The following is a 20,867-nucleotide window of genomic DNA, read 5'->3' on the forward strand; positions in this document are numbered from 1 at the left end:
CTTTCCTCAGCCTCCATGTCTTTCCCACGCAGTGGTGCTGACCACAGGCCCTGTGTGTCACAGGACTGCGGAGACTGAATGTGAAGCCGTCACACATCGCCTGGCACAAAGGCCTGGGACTCGGTGGACAGCAGTGTTGTCTTCCCCAGATGCCCAGATACAGTCATGCTCTGTTTAAAACCTTTGTCAGCTTCCCTGTCACGCGGAGTAAAGTTCACACAGCCTGCCAAGCCACCTGACCCCGGCTGACCTTTCCCGCAGCCTCCCCCGCTCCCCGCCCACTATTGCCATCCTGTTCCAGCCCCAGCAAACTGGCTGCTGCCCAGCACAGTGCCTTTCCCTTGCACATGCTGGCCCTTCGTCTCAAATGCCTTCATCCCGCATGAAACCGCACAGGGGCCCTCAGCCTTCTCTCATTGCACTTGTCACATTGCATTGTGACTATGTGTGCCTGTTGTGACTATTTTTTAAACCATTTGTACGCCATAAGCGTCTATAGACGCAAGCGGTGAACCTTTTTTTTTTCTTAAAAAAATATTTTTTTATTGATTTCAGAGGAGAAGGGAGAGGGAGAGGGAGATAGAAACATCAATGATGAGAAAGAATCATTGATCGGTTGCCTCCTGCATGCCCCCCACTGGGGACAGAGCCCGCAATCCCGGGCATGTGACCTTGACCAGAATCAAACCCGGGACCTTTTAGTCCACAGGCCGACACTTTATCCACTGAGCCAAACCGGCTAGGGCGAATCTTTTTAAATTAAATTCAAAATACCGTGGCAGGTACCTGGTTAATTTAGTGATTTAGCACAGCCCTGGGCGTTTCCCCACAGGTGTCACTCACAGCCACCAGGCGATCACACACTTCTTTGCTTCACACTCACAATTCAGTGCTGCAGAGTAGGATTCCCCACTGAACAGGCGGGAACAGGGATGGTCACTTGTCCTAGATCACAGAGCTCGACAGCTAAGCTGAGACCTGGTCTAATTCCAACGTTCACACCTTCTATTATAGAAAGCGAGCAGCCTCTTTGAAAATGTTTTTATTTTAGCAAGCGGCTTCTGTTGAATGACTGTCCTTCCTGCCTTTTCTGAATCCCTTACTCCATCCCACCTGTCCATGGTCCCCCTGCCTGAGCTCTCTCCAGCATTCCCTGTCGCCCCACCTTCAATGGCTACCTCCTCAGCTGTCGCCTCTCCCATTTCATGCCATCTGTCGCCCAAGGCGGTGCCCGTGAGGCTGTGTTCTGGGTTTAGCACATTTGCTGCTCTGCAGGACATAGAACCTGGAGCCTCCCGGCTGCATCCTCAGATGCTGAGATGTTAGCTGGGTGTCACAAGACCAAGGAGATAAATCTTTCACTCCCCAAACGTGTCTGAAACCAGAAAGCAAACACGTCCATGGTTTAAACACCAGGCTCTCTTGGGCATGGTGCCAGGCCCTGGGAGAGGAGGGAGCCAGCCTGACCTGGGTGGGAGCGCAATTCTGCCAATTCCATATGGTGTGGAGGGTCAGAGCTGCCACCCAGCATGCGGGGGGCCTAGCCAGTGCAATGCACGCTGTGGCCCCATTTCCAGTGCTAGTTCCAGCAACATCACAGCTGCACCTAGTTCTCTGGGATAAGTTTCTCTTGTCACCCATGCTCAAAGTTTGGGGGCCTCTGTAGATGTCTCTCTAGCCACAAGCCTTGCCGGCTCCTGGGAGATTGGGCTGCAGCAAGGTGACCCCAGCTTGCGTGTACCCTCTGTGAGTGTAGTAAACGTGAGGGCCGCCTCTAGAATGGCCCATTGTGATCTGAGATGAGCAAATGGAGTTTCTGGAACCCCAGCTCCCAAGGAGAGGTGGCCCTGTGGTGGTTTCCTGAGGATCACTTACATCAGCAGCATCCCACCTAGCGCACATGCCTAAGCTCACAGCCTCATGACGCACCTAAATCTGGCAAAAGAAAGAAGCCTGTGATGGCGGAAGGGGGTGAGCATCACAGGAGGCCTGCAGACAAAGGAGGCCTGGGAGTCAGAACGTTATGGGGAAAGTACCTGACCCCTGATAGGGGTGTGTCCGTGGTGGCATCATGTCCCCAGGCTGTTATTGTTCAGTAACCAGCTTTCTGCCTACGTTTGGTGCCTACACAGACAGCCGGTGCACTCACCAGGTAACCTGGTTGACATTTATCATCAAACAAGCCGACTGTCCTCCCTCAGGAGTCGGGCTCCTGGGAGCGTCGTCCATCCAGAGAGCGACACTCGGCACACTGACCACCGCGGCCTGTGGGTGCACAGCCTGGCTGTGCCGTGGAGCCAGTGGCCAGCCTGCCTCGGTGAGAGCGTGTCTACCTGACTGACATGCTGCTTTTTCTTGCTTCTACTGCTCCCCAGGTCCACTCACTGAACCTGTATCGCCTCCTCAATCGTGGCTGATTCTATATGGCTGTCTTGTTCAAGGCTTCACCTGGCCCTGTGGGTAGCTCAGCTGGTTAGTGTCATCCTGATATGGGGGTTCGATCCCCAGTCAGGGCACACATAAGATCAACCAGTGAGTACATAAATAAGTGGAACAAAAATTGATGTTTCTCTTTCTAAAATCAATCAATCAATAAAATTTAGCCCTAGCCAGTTTGGCTCAGTGGGTAGAGCGTCAGCCTGCGGACCAAAGGGCCCCGGGTTTGATTCTGGTCAAGGGCACATAAATCGGTTGCAGGCTCCTCCCTGGCCCGGGCTCTGGTCAGGAGTCAACCAATCGAAGTGTTTCTCTCACATCAATGTTTCTGTCTTTTATTCTCTATTCCACTCTCTAAAATAAATTGAAAAATATCGAGTGAGGATTAAAAAAATATATATTTTTAAAAAGTCGTCACCTGCAGTGAAGCCAGACTCCCTGGCCTGGCTCTCGTGGTCTCTGTAACTTGGCCTCCTTGCGCTTCACTCCTCATTACAGCTCAAATGCTCACTAGTCCTCAGGCCTTGGGGACCCAGCGCACTTACTGCTGCTGTCCCGCCGACGGCCCCTGGTTGTCCTCTGCCTGGAGGTCCTACTACCGCATGTCTGCAAACACCACCCCAGCCCCCCTTAGCCCCCCCGCCACCTCCTGATTCCACAGGGGGCCACTTCTCGCATGCTCCCCAGTAATCTGGGATGTGGCTCATCCCTGCCCTGCAGCACGGGCACTGCCAGTCTGCCCCGGGGTCTCCGATCCAGCCCTCACCTGGACAGCAAACCTTCCACGGGGACAGGGGTGAGCTCTGGGGCAACGCCCCCAAACCCAGCAGAGACGGATGCGAAGGACTCAAGGAAAACCTCTAGAAAGAAGACACGACACCCAGCATGGATGTGCATGAAATACTGGTTTTTATTGGTTGGCACAAGATTACAACCTACAATTCCAATGCCCTTCCCTCCCCCACAGCTCAAATGGAGAAGAAAACTGATTAACATAGAGAGGAATAGCGCGCTCACAGGTTTAAGCATTTGTACAGAAAGAAGTGGGATGTGGGGGTGGAGAACGGGGCACTACCAAAGCTCTGGGCCGCGGGGAGGGGTTTGTGTGCCCTCTTGCTGGCACCACATAAGCCGACGCTTGAGGCAAGAAGGGGAATGGTTACATGTGGCTGGCCTGCTGTTACAGGGGGGCGTGAGACTCACCTCTGCTGTGCACCTCTCAGACCCAAACCTGGGGCTGGTCCCTGTTCCCCTTTCTTTCCCCTCCTCCACAGCTAACCGCACCGTAAGGAGAGGGGTGAAGGCGCCCAGCAACCCTGCTTGAGAAAGGGAAACAGGAAAGCTCCGCTCCCTTCGTGTCTGTGGACCGCAGCCCCCTCCCCGAGGCTGCTGTGGGCACAGTCTTCCTCAGGGTGCTGTGAAGACACAGGGAAGAGGCCTAGACAGGGAAGAGGCCTAGGTGGGCAGGGAGGAAAACCTGTTTCCATGCAACACCAAGCAAGGTTGTTTGGAAACAAAAGGAACAGAAAACGGGGCCATATACCCATGGGTGGAACGTAAGTCCTGGAGTGAGTGCATCTGGATTGGGGTGCAGACCTGACGACTCACAATGCAGCACCAGGTCCCAAGAGGTTAGAGGACCTCCTCCTGTACAAGCGCCGGTCCGTGGATTCCCATTCTGCTGCGCTCATCTGGGGGTATTTCTGCCAACCTCTCCAACTTTCTCCCCTTTGTACAAACCCGAGCACGCTGCCTAAACGGGTACACACGCCCACTTGGTAGAGTGGTCCGAGCGACCTGATGGTGGGAAGGCTGAAACGTGGGCTTCTCTGAGTGACCCCGATGCACAGGGACAGCTGCAGAGTTCTGGTGGGATCAGAACAGTCTAGGAGCCTGGTGATCCCAGGAGCTGGCCCCTGGGTACACAGGCCCTGGTTCTCAGTTCTGGAGACTTGACTGGACTTGGCCATTTGAGCCTCTGTTACATGGATGAGCACCACGGGGAAGCGACTAAGACTTCTGTCCTTGGGAAAAAATTAAACTCAATACATCCTGGGTACTTGGCCTCAATCCGAAGGGTTCCCTGGAAATACCTTTATGAACTCGCCGCAGGGTTTGGAAGCATTCGAACCTCGTCTGTTTTAGAGCTGGAATGGCCCAGGGCAGATGAAGGAGTGGAGGTGACCCTAGTGAGGAATCACCTTAAATAAACCTTATGCTGTTTGGAGACCAAACCCTGCAGCTGAGCAAACAGGGCGAGGGCTGGCCTACTCCTCAGAGCCCGCCCCTACCACGTTCACTGGACGGGACGGAAGACAAAGTCCTTGAAATAAAGGCTGGGCGGGCAAGAGCGAGTATGAAGATGCGACTAAGCTCTCTGGGAGGAACACACTTGGGTAGGCCCTAGACACCTGCTTTACTTTTATAACAGCTCCCAACACCCTCCAATGCTCTGAACGTCCTCACACACGGGCACACTGGTAGCTACCTTTCTTTACTTGGATGTACTGACTGACATTTTACTTATTTTAACCACCAACCTTTTGATTATAAACCAGTTTGAAAGTTTCTAGACCACAAAACAATAAATACAGACCTGACATTTACAACACCGCACCACATACTGTATTTCTTTTACAATAGAGTTAACTACTCTAATTGGCTAACTGCTAAACTCAACACTAGGCCCCTGGCCCTGGCCTCACTCATGCAGCTGTGCCCTGAGCAGCGTCCACACATGTCCACCCACGGGCGGAAGCGAAAGGGTGACGTTCTCAGGCTAAACAAGACACCGAAGCAAATTTGAATTTGGAGGGAGCCCCTCGGGTTCTGAGCGTGTGGGAAGGTGACGGGCAGGTAGCGCTGTGGCCTAGCCCCTGCCACGTCCATGGGGATCCTTCCCGCTCTCCCGAGGAGCAGGGCTGCCTGCTTGCTGAGCAGGAGCCCTCGGAGTCCTCCTCTCACCCCAGCGCGGGAAGCCGCCACAGCCTCACTTCCCCTCTGCCCGGGAGGCTCCCAGTGTCTCTACAATGAGCCTCGACCTTCCCCAGTGTAAGTCACGCCTGTTATGCTGCTGGAATCAAGTAACCAGAACTAGATGTCTTCTCGGGTCATGTGCTAGTGAGCCTGAAAGGCCTTTTTCAACAGGACACAAAAGAGGCTGCCTGGGCCTGCAGCCGCGTCAGGGAACGTTTCAGTTCAGCACAAAGTGCTCAGCGGGCGGGCTCGCATCAGCGTTAGTTAAGTGGGGTTTCCAGGAAAGCATGGGACACCGCATCCTGCAGGTGAGCTGCTGCGCCCACCTGCCCGACAGCGGAGGGGAGGCGGCCTCAGGCCGGTGTCGGATCGGATGGAGGCATCTTGCCTTTTCCTAAGGAATTACAAAGACTTAAGATTCTGATCTAAATGGAACCTCAAGCCCAGAAGAGTGGTTTTACTGGACTGTCAAGATGTTCGCTCACAGGTACACCCACAGATAATGACCACAGATGGCAAGCGATTTAGTATGTAATTGTTCCAGAACCAGTATTAAAGCTCTTCAACTCAATGATTAACAAAACCTTCACTCTGGACTGGCTGCCACGAGGCTGATGAACCCGGGGAGTGACAGCACTGCTTTACTGTATCTTTTAAAGGCCACCTCCAGGGTTTTAAATGCCTCCTTTGGTGTTCTGATGGCCCCTTTGGGGTTAAGAATGGAATGTAAACCGAAGGAAACCTAGAGCAATCAAATAAACAACCGACTGCTGGAGGAACAGACAGCCATCACACTTCCTCTCCAGCACAGGCCCTCCTGGCACGCTGGGTTCTGAGTGTACCTGCGAGCTCCCTGCCCGGCAGTCTCTCTCTCTGAGACAAGCTCAAGCTCGCTGATCGCCACTGTGAATGATCGATCGCGAAGCCTCAGAGAGGCAGACATGCCTTTTTACTTAGAAAACTTCACACTGCAGATGCACCACACCAGTGACCACTCGCCTCAGCGCAAGGAGCCCGTCCGAACCAATCCCAGTGGGATTTTTGCTTCTCTATTTATTAATTTTTAAGGGGACATGGAGGACAGATTATGTGATTAATCTGAAGGTGAGAGGTGTCATTTTCTCAGGTGTCCTGCTTAGGCCTCTCCCATCCTTGAAAGGGCATCAGCTCAGGTGAGAACGTGGTGGGAAAGCGCCGCTGCCCGTGGGGGCAGGAGTGGAGGAGTCTGCCTAGTCCCTGGGTCCCAAGGCTCAGTGATCGCAGCCGACCCGACGCGGACAGCGGCCCCTTTACAGGCTGCAGTCAGTGCTTCCGTTTACAATCTACCTGACAATCTCAATGTCCCACTGTTTCAGTGACATCTCAAGTGTCACGGAGCACAGCTCTCTGATCACGAGGCTGGCTCTGGGCTGCTGTCCCCTCTGCTCCGAGCGAGGCGGTGCCCGATGGAGCAGGGCCTCAGCCGCCAACACGGAGTGGCGCAGCCCGAAGCCTCTGCAGCCGGGAAAGAGGTGCCACCCAGCAGGACCCACAGGAAGTGACTGGCCAGGCAGTGTGAACTCACCACCTCAGTTCCGACCTCCTCATCTTCAAGAGTAAGAACTAGAGAAGTGTTTGCACGGTTCACCGCTATTACATGATGTCCTCGCTCTGGAACTGCTGACGTAACTGTCCTGATGTCTCCACTGTTTCTGGTAAATGTGGGTTATTTTCTGAAATGCAGTCGGGACCAGGATGACGCTATCTCGTCAATGGTCGCTAACCCTCATTTCTCTTAAGGCAGAACTGCATCCCACTGGTGATTCTGCAGGCATCTCTTCTAATTCTAAACCTACTCTCAACTGCAACAGGCTTACAGAGCACTTCAGGACATTGCAAATTACAGTTGTGGCAAAATCACATTGTTATGAAATCCTTTCTGTAAACTAAAAAAAAATGTGGCTCAGGCTAAGCTGTTTAAAAAAAGAGATCAGGTGGGGAGGCCGACCGCGGTGCTGGCGACTCTAGCACCAGATGGAAATGGGAGAGAGGCAAGCAAGGCCCGTGCCACGCACGCACGCACGCCCCACAGAAGACGGCCAGTCCTCCGGCAGAGGCCCAGGCCTCCACGACCACTGTCCGTGGAGAAGAGAAAGGGGAGGAGAGTGAGGGGGACGGTCCTTCCTGGAACTTTTTCTTCTAAACAAGTCTGAGAGAACGCACAGGGCTGACTCCTAACAGCAAAACAGAAAGTACTTTTTTTGCCATGAAGGAACTTGACTCTGTAGCAACATGTTTACAAAACCGCTGCAAACACTCTCAGAGGGCAGTGACCCCGCTCCCCAGAGGCCGGGGAGTCAGGCCCAAGTGCCCTACGCCCACAGCACGCCCCACGGCCGGAGCCGCGGCCCAGGCACTGCACGCCAGGCGAGGGGGGCAGCAACCCACCGCTTTGATCCCTCCCCAAGGCTCAGCTCAGACTCAGTGACGGAGCCCTCTCTATGCAGGGCACGGGGCAGCAGACACTTGTAAAAACAAGTCAATTCATTAATGTGTCCGTCCTGTATGTCTGCTGTGAGAAAGCTCGACTCCTGTCTCATTTGCTGCCCTGCTCGGGAAGGCCACCAACAATCCAACACATGCTCCTCACACCCAGGCTTCTCTCTCTCTCTCTATAAATGAAAACATTAAAAAAAATCTCACACATCTGACTCCTGAGAGTAGCGCGCGCGCTCTCTCTCTCTCTCACACACACACACACACACACACACATGTCCTGGTCCATGAGGATGGCATGACCTCACTTGTGTTTCCCCAGTGGCTGCAATCTACAAACTAAACACAAATGTGAATTTAAAGACCCACTACTACCCTTCTCCATCCTGAGGGTGTGGCCTCGGTTGGACGCTCAGGTGATGCCAGAATCCAGAACAACATGCAGACTCCCTGTGAGAGAGGTGGTCTCTGCCCTGGACACACACACCTGTTTCTATCGAGCAGAACTAATGGCAAACTGGTGTCAATAAAGAATTTTGCAAGTAGGGCACTTTTTGTGGCTTCTTGTTTCTCCCTTACTTTCTCTGGGGAGATATCACAAAAGGACTGTGAGTGCAGTCACGGCAGCCACAGTGTTCGCAGTGCCGGGGGGACGCACTAGTCCCTGCTCATCAGAACCCCGGTGCCACACGGACAACACCGCTGGACAAAGCCTCCTGCTGTCAGTCATGCAAACAGCGCACGCTCTCTCGTTAACTGTGTTCACAGCACCCACTCATGTCACTGAACAATATTCCTTGGCACAGCCCACCTTCCTGACCCAGACACCACCACCAATCCGAGCTGGGCTTCGCAGAGCAGTGCTGTTCTCGCCCAGAAGACTCCTCAGACCACGGACCCCAGTATTGTATGCTGCGGTTCCCTCCCCAGGCACCGACTGCTCTGCAAAAGCACCTCCATCCACCTCCCAAAGGGAGGAGCATTTGGAGAACGTGCTTCTGGGATTCCACGCAGTGCTTGGCTGAACTTATTTCATGTCCCTGCAGGTATCTCAACAGAACCTCCAACGCCCCAAGTCAGGCCGCAAGCAGCAGTGTCTGTGTGTCTTCAAGGAGGACGTGAACAGTGAGTGGCGTTAGACAATCCATCTGCTGTCTCTATCGGCTGGGACCCTTCCTTGGGGATAGAGCTCCTTTCCCAGAGGGGACAGTACGAAGGACGCTGCCGGCGGTTCTGTGTTTAAGACTCAGAGAGAAGATGCGAACTGAGGAGACAGCAAAATTTAAATTCACCAACTGACACCCCCAAATGCTGAAAACTACACGACACAGGCCAAACAGATACATTAGATTCTTCTAGTGGGAGGGAAGAGCAAAAGCTTTTCAAAGTTTGAGTATTTATTAGAATTTTTAAATAAAGAGAACTACGATTCTAATTTCACATCTTGGCTGTGTTTTGACAAAGGAGATGCCACTGAGGGTATAGCAACAAGCTCCTTTCCCAAGCCAGGGGCTGAGCAGTGCGTCCCCACCCGACTCCAGATTTCAGACCCCGACTTCCCAACTAGACAACACAACTGCAGATGAAGCAGCAGGAGACCTGTATCAAACCTAACAGGACAGTCTGCAGGGAGCCAACGCACTGTGTACCTGTCCAGCAAGTGTTACGCACTCCACCACATCGCGGCCTTTACACCGCAGGGGAGACATTCGGTGTTTCTGAGCATGCTCATGGTGCACTTGCAAGTGCTATGACCTTTCACAAAGACAAGCAAAACCTGGATTGCCTTCCTGCGTACGTTTCGGGACTTAGCATGGTTACCTGGGCGGGGAAGGGCTGCACAGCTGCACTTACTGAGGATGGCTGGCTGCTCAGCACATAGGCCAGACCCAGGCCGCATGCTCTATGGCATGGACGCACAGGAGAGGCTGCTGTCGGTGAGCAGCAGCATTACGGAAAAAACTCCAAACCAGCAGGACAGGAACAGGGCCCGACGCTCCAGTTTTTGGAAAGTAATCCCAAGAACCCAGTTCAAATCCCTATTGTCAACAGGCAGGGAGGAATTCCATTTCTATCACTGCTTCCTGGATCTGAGCGGAGGCCATTGGCTCCTGGCTTGGTACTAAAAAGGAACGAGGTTTCTTCCCGGTTCCTCCTGGGCCCGGAACAGCTGCGAGGAGAAAGGCCATGCATCCGGGAGCTGTGACGTGGCTGTGCTCCCCGGCCCCGCTCACTGCAGTCGTGACTGGGTAAGAGGAGGGGCAGGGAACTGGTCTAGTCACTAACATTAAAAGAAAACATAAATTGTGAGGCTCTGTTTCAGAACGCCCCAAATTAAGAAACAAAACAAAACCTTGAAACATTTAAACAGTTAAATTCCTCTTCTAAAAGTCACTTATTTACATATTATATGCCCAGTATATAATGTGTAGATAAATGTACCCTGTAGTGAAAGGGACCAACCACTGGGCAGAAGAGCACATTACGAGCACATTCTTGAAAAATTTCATCTCGTATTGGTATCTTTTAATTTAAAAAAATTTAAAAATCGAAGAAGAGAGCCTGGCCAGGGCCAGGATGTGACAGACGGAACCCTTCAGAATCCGAGGCAGAGGATGGCTGTTTGCCTCTGAGAATGTAGGATGTGAACAGGGAGGGGCAGATCATGCACAAAAGGACTTACAAATTACACCCCCCCCCACCCAACTGAGAAGAAAAGCCCATCACATAACACCAAACAGCAACATTATCACTGAGCCCTTTCTCTGCTGCCATGCCTTATTTGAGAGAGGAGGCCTGTGAGGAGAGGGAGGAGAGCAAGGGTGAGAGGGAAGGTCTGCACTCAGTCTGGTTTCCAATTTCCACCCTCTTCCAGGTCTTCAGTCATCTGATGGCCATGACCGGGGTGCCGTTGTTGGCGGAGTAGCCTTGCCTCAACGTCTCAAAATATGACGCCTGCACAGGCTTGTGGTACTGCAGCACTTTGATGGCCTCTTCTACCTTAAACCACTCCCGCTTCCTTCCTGCGGAGGCACACAGAAAAAGATCAGGACACCAGGGAAGCAACGGAAGGTTTCTAATCTTCTAACTTTTGAGAAAATGCAGAAGGAAACAAAAGTAATGTTTGTCAACATTTTCAAAGCATGTATTATAAATACATTTTCTTATAAGAGTAATGCAAACACACTTTATATGCTTAAAATACTGTACAGCCATAGCTGGTTTGGCTCAGTGGATAGAGCCTCAGCCTGCGGACTGACGGGTTCCAGGTTCGATTCCAGGCTTGGCACATACCTTGGTTGCAGGCTAGATCCCTGGCCCTGGTCGGGGCACATGCGGAAGGCAACCGATCAATGTGTCTTTCTCACACAGATGTTTCTCTCTGTCTCTCCCCCTCCCTTCCACTCTCTCTAAAAATATCAATGGAAAAATATCCTCAGCTGAGGATTAGCAACAACAAAAAAAGAACAACAAAAAGAAGATACTGTACAAATGCTCATGCAGAAGATAGTGAAGAAATCTGAAAACTGAGGAGCTGACAGTAACCATAGGCTCCGCCCTCCAGAGAACCAAGGCCAGTGGTTTCCCCCTGTGCTCCTGGGCCATGGGGCCTCCTCGGCTTGCCTGAAGCCCAGCCAGCATCCTCCTCTCCTGCAAAAATCAACCTGAGCATCAAACTTCCAGAATTACCAGGATGGCTAGCTTGTAATCAGGTATTTATTTTTAAAAATTTATATGAGTAACATCTATATATATAAAAGCCTAAGCGACCAAATGACAGATCAACCAGTTGCTATGACATGCACTGACCACCAGGGGGCAGATGCTCAATGCAGGAGCTGCCCCCTGGTGGTCAATGTACTCCCACAGCCAACCTCCTGGGGCTGGCCAACCTCCCGCAGTCCCTCCCCCTGGCTGACCGGCCCCGATCACCCTGATTGGGACTGGGCAAGACAGCCCTGATCAGCCCTGACCACCAGCCAAGCCAAGGGACCCCACCATGCACGAATTCGTACACTGGGCCTCTAGTATCTATATAATAGAAAATACCACTTTTAGAAAAAGAAAAAATTATCTTATCACAATCACTATTAACTTTTCAGTCTATTTTCTTTTATTATTATTATTCTTTTGTTAATCCTCTCTGGAGGATACTTTTTCCATTGATTTCTTTTGAGAGAGAGAGAGGGAGGGAGGGGGAAGAGAGAGAGAGAGACATCAATGTGAGAAACATTGACTGGTTGCACTGATGCTCTAACCACTGAAAACACTGGCTAGGGCTATTTTCTTTTTTAAAATATGTGTTACATGCCATTGACTTGGCTCTGTCCATCCCATACTGTCCTGTCCAGGCACACTCAGGCCTATGGCTTCTTTCATGGAGTCAATCCATCTCCTATTTGTTCTTCCTCTTAACACATGTTTTAAAATCCTTTATTATTTTTTTCTCTATTAAAAGATCATTGCTTAACATCGGGAAAATGGAGAAAAGTATAATATAATTTCCCATAATCTTCTAAACCAGAAATGACCCTTCTCAATACCTTAATGCATTTGCTCTTCCTTTCCTCCTATTTAAAAAAGATACTGTATATGAACAACTGTAACTGGATCATGCGTTAAGGTGCTCCAAATCTTGAAAGGCTCTGATAGAATCAATGTTGGGGTTGGGAATATGGATGCTGCCACTAATATGCTGGACTTCAATCACATCACTGCCCTCTAATGAGCTGTGAGGCTTTGGGCAAGTTACTGAACCTCTCTGTGCCCCACTTTCCTCATCTACAACGTAGAGATAATAAATAGTACCTATCTCACAAGTCTGTTGTGAGGATTAATATGTAAAGTATTTGAATAATACCTGGCACATAATACATGCTATTAAGAGTTCCTTTTTATTATTACTATCACTGTTATAGTTTTTGTTTTGTTTTTTACTTTATACTGCCTCTTAAGCATTTATCCACATTGTAAAAAAAAAATGACATTTGCCCTGGCTGGTGTGTTCAGTGGTTAGAGCACTGAACCAAACACCAGAGAGTCACGGGGTCGATTTCAGGTCAAGAACACCTGTCTGGGTTGCAGGTTCAATCCCTGGCCCTAGGTTGGGTGCATGCCGGAGGCAATCTATCAATATGTCTCTCTCACATCGATTTCTCTCTCTCTTTCCTTCCCTCCTTCCTTTCCATTCTCTCTAAAAATCAATGGAAAGCCCTGACCGGTTTGGCTTAGTGGATAGAGCATCGGCCTGTGGACTTGAAGGGTCCTGGGTTTGATTCCAGTCAAGGGCATGTACCTTGGTTGCAGGCACAACCCCGGTGGGGAGTGTGCAGGAGGCAGCTGATCGATGTATCTCTCTCATTGATGTTTCTAACTCTCTATCCCTCTCCCTTCCTCTCTGTAAAAAATCAATAAAATATATTTTAAAAAAAATCAATGGAAAAAATATCCTCAGCTGAGGATTAACACCAAAAAATAAATAAAATAAAAAAAACACATTTAATGGCAGTCCATTATAACCATTTCCTTATCATTGAACATCAATATACTGTAATTTTAATTATAAATAACACTATAATTAGAAAAAATCTTTATCTCTGTTTTTCTCTTTTTAACTTCTCAGGGAAAGATCCTTAAAATTGAGATTATAAGAATAAAACATTTCACTCTAAAGGGCTCATGATACATAGTGCCAAAATGCTTACCAAGATGGCTACCCCAGCCCCCAATCCCGCTGTGGGTGGTGCGCTGGTCTCACACACCCTAGCCAGCACTGTTTCCTTTTGTTGGTCACTGCCAATTCTTTTGGTGAAAACCAGTATCTCATTTTTGTTTTCATTTCAAATTACTATTTCAATATAGCTCTAACTAGTGTATATATAATTCTATACCCTGCTTTTTTCATTCACCAACACTATTTTGTAAGCACTTTCCCATGATAATAGCTCTTGTAAGTATGTGTTTAACATTCCTTCAGATGAATGTACCTTAAATCACTTCTCATTCACTGAGTTGTACAGTTAGGACCCAATTTTTCATCTGAAAAAGGCTCATCTGAAGAAAGGCTCATAGTTATAAGATCTTGGGTTAGGAACCAAGATAGTGGCACAGGTAAATGCCTGTACTCGCCACCTCCCACACCACATAAAAAGTACAACTGATATACAAAACAACCATCATTCAGAACCACCTGAAATCTGGCTGAATGGAAGTCCGACAACTAGAGAAAGTAAAGAAGAAAGCACATGCCCTAGTTGGTTTGGCTCAGTGAATAGAGCATCAGCCTGCGGACTGAAGGGCCCCAGGTTCAATTCCAGTCAAGGGCACATGCCTGGGTTTCGGGCTTGATCTCCAGTAGAGGGTGTGCAGGAGGCAGCCGATCAATGATTCTCTTTCATCATTAATGATTCTATCTCTCTCCCTCTTCCTTCCTCTCTGAAATCAATAAAAATATATTTAAAAAAAAAAAAGGAAGAAAGCACATCGAGACTGGTAGGAGGGGCGGAGGCACAAAACGGGCCGGTCCAGTACCCATGTGTGGCATTTTATTAATCTGAAGGGATATCTTCAAGGCCTCCCGTGAGAAGCAAGGGGTCCCAGCCCCACACCAGAACCCTAGCCCAGGGTTCCAGAGCTTGGAAGAGAAGTCCCAGTAACTTTGAACTGTAAAACCAGCGGGGATTGTGGCTGAGTGACATGCAAACTGCTGGAGTCCCAGGTGTTCCCCTTAAAGGGCCCTTGCACAAACTTACCAGTACACCATCCCACTTCCTCTGAGCTCCAGTGCTGGGCGGCTGCTTTTGGGGAATCCAGGGACATATGGAGAGGAACTGGACTATCTGGCACCGGGGCAGGAACTTGGGGGTGACTTTTTCCCAGACAGGGGTACTCGCAGGGGTCATTGTTCTTGTGCTGGGACCTCCCCCCACAGCAGAGCTGACTGGCAGCCATACCTGAGTTTCCATCAGCTTGGCCCACACTATTCACTCAGCCCTGGTGAATCCCTGAGACCCCGCCCCATCCAATTTGCAGCCCCACCCAAACTGTATGCAGCTGCTTTACCATATGAATGGCCTGTCCTGGCTCAGGCTTCAGACTGCTAAAATCTCTCAAACAAGCAGCAGCTGGTGTGAAAACTATCAATAAAAGGCCTGAGACCCGGCACTAGCACTAGCCTGCCTTGCTTCACAGCTGGGCCTCACCTGGCACTTCCTAGCCCAATACAAGTAGCAGCTATCTGCAGATCTCTCTGTAGCTCTTGCCAGGTGGCTCCAGGCAGTGGCTGACTTTGCACCTCCTGGGAGGCCCTAGAGCCAGTGCACTCGGTGAACAACTTCAGACCATACCATATTGCAACTCTAAACATCCACAAGTGACTCACTGAAGGGGCAGACTAAGTGAGCACAAAAACCCACTGAAGCAAGTCCTGCTCCATAGGGGTGTCTCTTCCATTGTAGACACCGCTGGTCCTCACAGCTAATTGGCTTGGAGGTAAATTCCTCCCAGTGAAGTCAATAGCAATCAAGACTCAACTACAACAAGACTGTGCACACAGCTCACACAGGGGCCCACATAGAGTGCCCAGCTCAGGTGACTGGGGAGAATGAGCCACGGGGCCCTACAGGACACCTAATACACAAGGCACTCTACCAATTCCAGGAGACTTAATAGCTCTACTTAATACATAGGAACAAACACAGGGAAGCAGCCAAAATGCGGAGACAAATAAATATATTACAAATGAAAGAAATGGAAGCAAGCAACTACTGGATACAGAGTTCAAAATAATACTTATAAGGTTACTCAAGGATCTTAATGAGAGCGTAAAGGAATTAATGAGAGTGTCAAGGGACTTAGTGAGACTTTCAAGGATCTTAGTGAGAATGTCAAAGACATGAAAAAGGACCATTCAGAAAATAAGCATACACTAACTGAAATAATGAAGAATTTACAGGGATACAACAGTAGAGTAGAGGATTCCAAAAATCAAATCAATGATTTGGAATATGAGGAAGCAAAAAACACCCAATCAGAAGAGCAAAAAGAAAAAAGAATCCAAAAATAAGATGATAGTGTAAGGAGCCTCTGGGACAACTTCAAGAGTACCAACATTCAAATTATGGGGGTGAGACCAAGATATTAAAAACCTATTTGAAGAAATAATGACAGAAAGCTTCCCATACCTGGTGAAAAAAATAGAGGAACCCAAAGAGGCCCATACCAAGACACACCATAATTAATATGCCAAGGGTTAAAGACAAAGAGAGAATCTTAAAAGCAGCAAAGAAAAGCAGTTAGTTACCTACAAGGGAGTGCCCATATGATTGTCAGCTGATTTCTCAACAGAAACTTTGCAGGCCAGAAGGGAGTGGCAAGAAATAGTCAAAGTGATGAATAAACAGCAAGGACCTACATCCAAGATTACTCTACCCAGAAAAGGCTATCATTTAGAATTAAAAATCAGATAAAGAGTTTCTTTTTTAAAAAAATATATTTCTTTATTGATTTCAGAGAGGAAGGAAGAGGGAGAGAGAGATAGAAACATCCATGATGAGAGAGAATCATCGATTAGCTGCCTCCTGCAGGCCCGTGACTGGGGATCGAGCCCGCAACCTGGGCATGTGCCCTCGGCCGGAATCGAACCTGGGACCCTTCAGTCCGCAGGCCGACACTATCCACTGAGCCAAACCGGCTAAGGCCAGATAAAGAGTTTCAAAGAAGAAGAAGAAGACGAAGAAGAAGGAGAAGGAGGAGGAGGAGGAGGAGGGGAGAAAATAAAGAAAGAGGAAGAAGGGAGGAGGAAGAAGGGAGGAGGAGGAAGAGAAAGATTAAAAAATAAACAATAAAATGGCAATAAATATATATACTAGTATATCAACAATTCAATATAAAAATCAAATGAATAAGAAATGTAATGAACAAAATAAACTGATGAATAAAATAGAATCAGAGGCATGGAAAAATGGAACTGATGAATCTCAGAGGGAACGGGTGAGGGGGTGTGTGGGAAGAGATTAACCAAAAGATCTTTATATATATCGGAGAGGAAGTTAGAGGGAGAGACAGATAGAAACCAATGATGAGAGAGAATCACTGATGGGCTGCCTCCTGTACAGCCCCTACTGGGGATCGAGCCTGTAACCCAGGCATGTGCCCTGATGGAATCGAACTGTGACCTCGGGTTCATAGGTTGACACTTAACCACTGAGCCACGCTGGCCAGGCTAACCAAAGATCTTATAGCATATTTATATTACCTATGGACACAGATAATAGGGTGGTGAAGGCCTGGGGTAGGGTAGGGACCAGGTGGAGGGTGCCAATGGGAGGAAAAAAAGGTGACATCTGTAATACTCTCAACAATAAAGATTTTTAAAAAAATGAAGGCTCATAACCTTATTCCCCATATTTTATTTTATTAAAAAAATATATATATTTTTTATTTCAGAGAGGAAGGGGGAGGGGTAGAGAGATAGAAACATCAATGATGAGAGAGAATCACTGACCAGCTGCCTCCTGCATGCTCCACACTGGGGATCAAGCCCGAAACCTGGGCATATGCCCTGACCAAGAATTGAACCCTGACCTCCTGGTTCATAGGGTGATGCTCAACCACTGAGCCGTACCGGCTGGGCTTATTCACCATAGTTTAGATCAGTGGTCGGCAAACTCATTAGTCAACAGAGCCAAATATCAACAGTACTTCTTCAAAATAGACTCGCCCAGGCCGAAAACTGACTTCTGCGCATGGGCCACGAAGTTTCAATCGCACTGTACGTGCGCGCCCGCATGTGGTATTTTGTGCAAGAGCCACACTCAAGGGGCCAAAGAGTCGAATGTGGCTTACGAGCCGCAGTTTGCCGACCACAGGTAGATGACTTCATCAGGGTCAATTCTCAGGAGCGGGAGCACAGGTGAAAGGCTTTTTGGTATTAATAGTGCAGTGGTACCTTAAAAATTCCTATCACAGTGTGACTCCTGCCAGACAGAGGGCTCTGTGGACAGGACCACGCCACACTACCTCTACCTCCCTCAGCCCCCAACCCCAGCTGTCCAGGAGTCTATTTTTAATTACCCCCCATGGAATTCCTTTACTTAAGCATATTGTACCCTTACCAGACACAAAGCCATGGAAAGCTAAAGGGCTATGACATGCCCACAGTAGCAGTGTGAGGGGCCTGGTAGCAAAGCACACACTAACAATAAAGGGAGAGGTATTGGCAAGTGTTTTGTCTGTTTGCCAACTTAAAACAGAAATTAAATCAATATTACTTTTCTAGAATATACATGTGTTCAGAGGGAAAAGATTAAACCATGAACCAACCAATAAATCACCTAAGTTTTTAGTTCAAAGTCATAAACACAATAATGATCTCAGAGATCAAAGCAAACAGCTCTTTAGGAGAAAGCCAGGTGACTGAAGGGTAGTCTAATAAAAGCATAATATGCTTCTATAATAATAAAAGTGTAATATGCTAATTAGAACATACGTCTTTCCGGATGAAGCCGGGGCTGCGAGGAAGCCTGGGTCCCAGGTGCCAGAGGGAATCCGGTGCTGGCAGCTGGGGAAGGAAGGCCTACTCTTGCAGAATTTCATGCATGGGGCCTCTAGAATGGATATAATTGGAAACTACTTCCACTGCTCTCATCTACTAAATGGCTCCGGAGAGGAACTCACACCACCAGGCCAACAGTTTTCTCTGACAACAAGAGTAAGTAGCACAAGGTCCTTCCTGCTCTCCCCTGGGGGTTCTGTGGCCAGCAGTGGGCCTGGCATTGTGGAAGAGAATCCAATTTAGTTTTAAAAACATTTCCTATTTTTATGGGCCATGTTTCTATTTGCTGACCATGTACCCAACTTCAGCTTCCTTTTATACATTTCAAAATACAGCAAACCCTCTATTTTTCGGAACTTGATTTAACAGACTTCGGATTTAACGGACAGAATTTCTGGTCTGTATGTCATATGTGAAAATTAACACCGTTAATTTAAAAATGCTTTTAACCAAGATTTGCTTATAATTAAATCGACAGATTATTTTTCGTATTATTTTAAACAAATTTTAGCGAACAGGCCATATGTAGAAAAAAAACACTTAAGTAATTTTGCCAACATAAATATTACATACCTACAACTATAGCCAACTACATATTACATCCAAGAGTCACTGCTGATAAACAGTGTTTGGTGAATGATTAGCAGATGATCATAATGATCTGATCATACTGCATCTTGAGGTAACTGGTTCTGTTGTGTGGCGTGACTTTCTGTAGCAGTTTTTTGTTGTTGTTAATCCTCACCTGAGGATTTCTTTTATCCTCACCTGAAGATATTTTTCCCATTTATTTCTAGAGAGAGAGATGGAAGGGAGGGAGGAGGGGGAAAGAGAAAGAAACATCGACATGAGAGGGATACATTGATTGGCTGCCTCTTCCATGCAGCCTGACCAGAGCTGGGAAACCTGCAACTGAGGCACATGCCCTTGACCGGGTGTCAAACCCTAGACCCTTTGGTGCACAGGTCGATGCTCTAACCACTGAAACACCAGCCAGGGCCCGAGGATATTTTTCCCATCGATTTTGAGAGAGAGTGGGAGGGAGGGAGGGAAAGTGGGAGAGGGGGAGGTAGAGAGGGGAGAGTGAGGCGGGGAGAGAGGGGGAGAGAGAAAAACATCAAGGTGAAAGAAATTCACCAATTGGCTGCTTCCTGTAAGAACCCAGACTGGGACTTGGGATTGAGTCTGCAACCCAGGTACCTGCTCTTGTCCAGGAATCAAACCTGAGACCCTTTGGAACACAGGATGATGCTCTAATCGCTGAGCCACACCTTCCAGGGTTTTGCAGCAGTTTCAAGCCCTGCTGCCGGATGTCTGACTTGCACTAAGCCATGCCCTAGCCATGTGAATTTGTTTACTCAAGGTGACTGGTCAATGGACGCATTTACTGGGCCTATTCAGTATAAATGTAAAATTACTGTAATACACACAGAAAATTTTTCTGTGAAATTAAACTTTTCATACATACTTAATTTTAATTACACCAAAGTGTTTACTAGTATATAAGTAAAAACAGGTTAACTTATTTGCCAATTTTTTAATATATGCCTTTGGAAAATCTCCTTTATTATATAACAGACTTACAGCTATAACAGACACCACTTCGCCCCAATTAGTCTGTTATATTGAGGTTTTACTGTGCTTTCACAAGTTCAAAAATAGACATGCTTGTTTTATTAAATATGCCCTCGTATTGCCCAGCTGGCATGGCTCAGTGGTTGAGCGTCGACCTATGAACCAGGAGGTTATGGTTCGATTCCCAGTCAGGGCAAATACCTGGGCTGCCAGGCTTGATCCCCAGCAGGGGCATGCAGGAGGCAGCCAGTCAAGGATTCTCTCTCATTATTGACGTTTCTATCTTTCTCTCCCTCTCCATTCCTCTCTGAAGTCAGTCAATCTATCTATTGTGGGAAGCCGCCCATTGTCTTCACTAGCAGAGAGGTGTGGATAAGGAACCTGGAAGGCTGGTGACCCTTGAGCCCTGGCAAAGGTCAGAGCTATGCACCCACTGTTTAGTCAAGACAATGGTAGCTGAAGCAACTCCCCCCCCCCTCCCCAGATAGTCATGTAAATCCTTACTGATAAGATTGTCTGTCTGTTACTGGAAATTGCCTGCCTAAGGGCTATAGGTGTATCCCAAATTGAATAAAAGGATGGCAAGGCCTGAGCCCAACTGGAGTCCTTCCTCTTGGGATGGGCTCCTGCCTGGCCCCCCAATTTCCAAATTATTATTTCTTGTCTCGTCTTTGTCATTTGCACGCGGCCCCTTCTCCAGAGCCCGAACCCTGAACCACGCGGGACATGGGACACTATCTATCTATCTATCTATCTATCTATCTATCTATCTATCTATCTAAGGCTAAGTGTCTGTCTGTCCGCACAGATTACCAGGGGGCAGATGCTCAATGCAGGGGCTGCCATGATG

At 48.5% G+C, this 20,867-nt stretch overlaps 1 protein-coding gene across 1 annotated transcript in view; it reads right to left on the reverse strand.

The window, feature by feature from the left end:
• Positions 1-3,322: 3,322 nt before the first annotated feature.
• LOC102421247 (diphosphoinositol polyphosphate phosphohydrolase 1) overlaps positions 3,323-20,867 on the reverse strand; it is a 66,553-nt gene continuing 49,008 nt past the window's right edge. Inside the window, exon 5 of the mRNA XM_023746965.1 lies at positions 3,323-10,910. Coding sequence (XP_023602733.1) covers positions 10,771-10,910 — 140 coding nt within the window. The 3' untranslated portion in view covers positions 3,323-10,770. The remainder of the gene's footprint in view (positions 10,911-20,867) is intronic.

Source organism: Myotis lucifugus, unplaced genomic scaffold (genome assembly GCF_000147115.1).
Source record: "Myotis lucifugus unplaced genomic scaffold, Myoluc2.0 scaffold_772, whole genome shotgun sequence".
NCBI lineage: Eukaryota > Metazoa > Chordata > Mammalia > Chiroptera > Vespertilionidae > Myotis > Myotis lucifugus.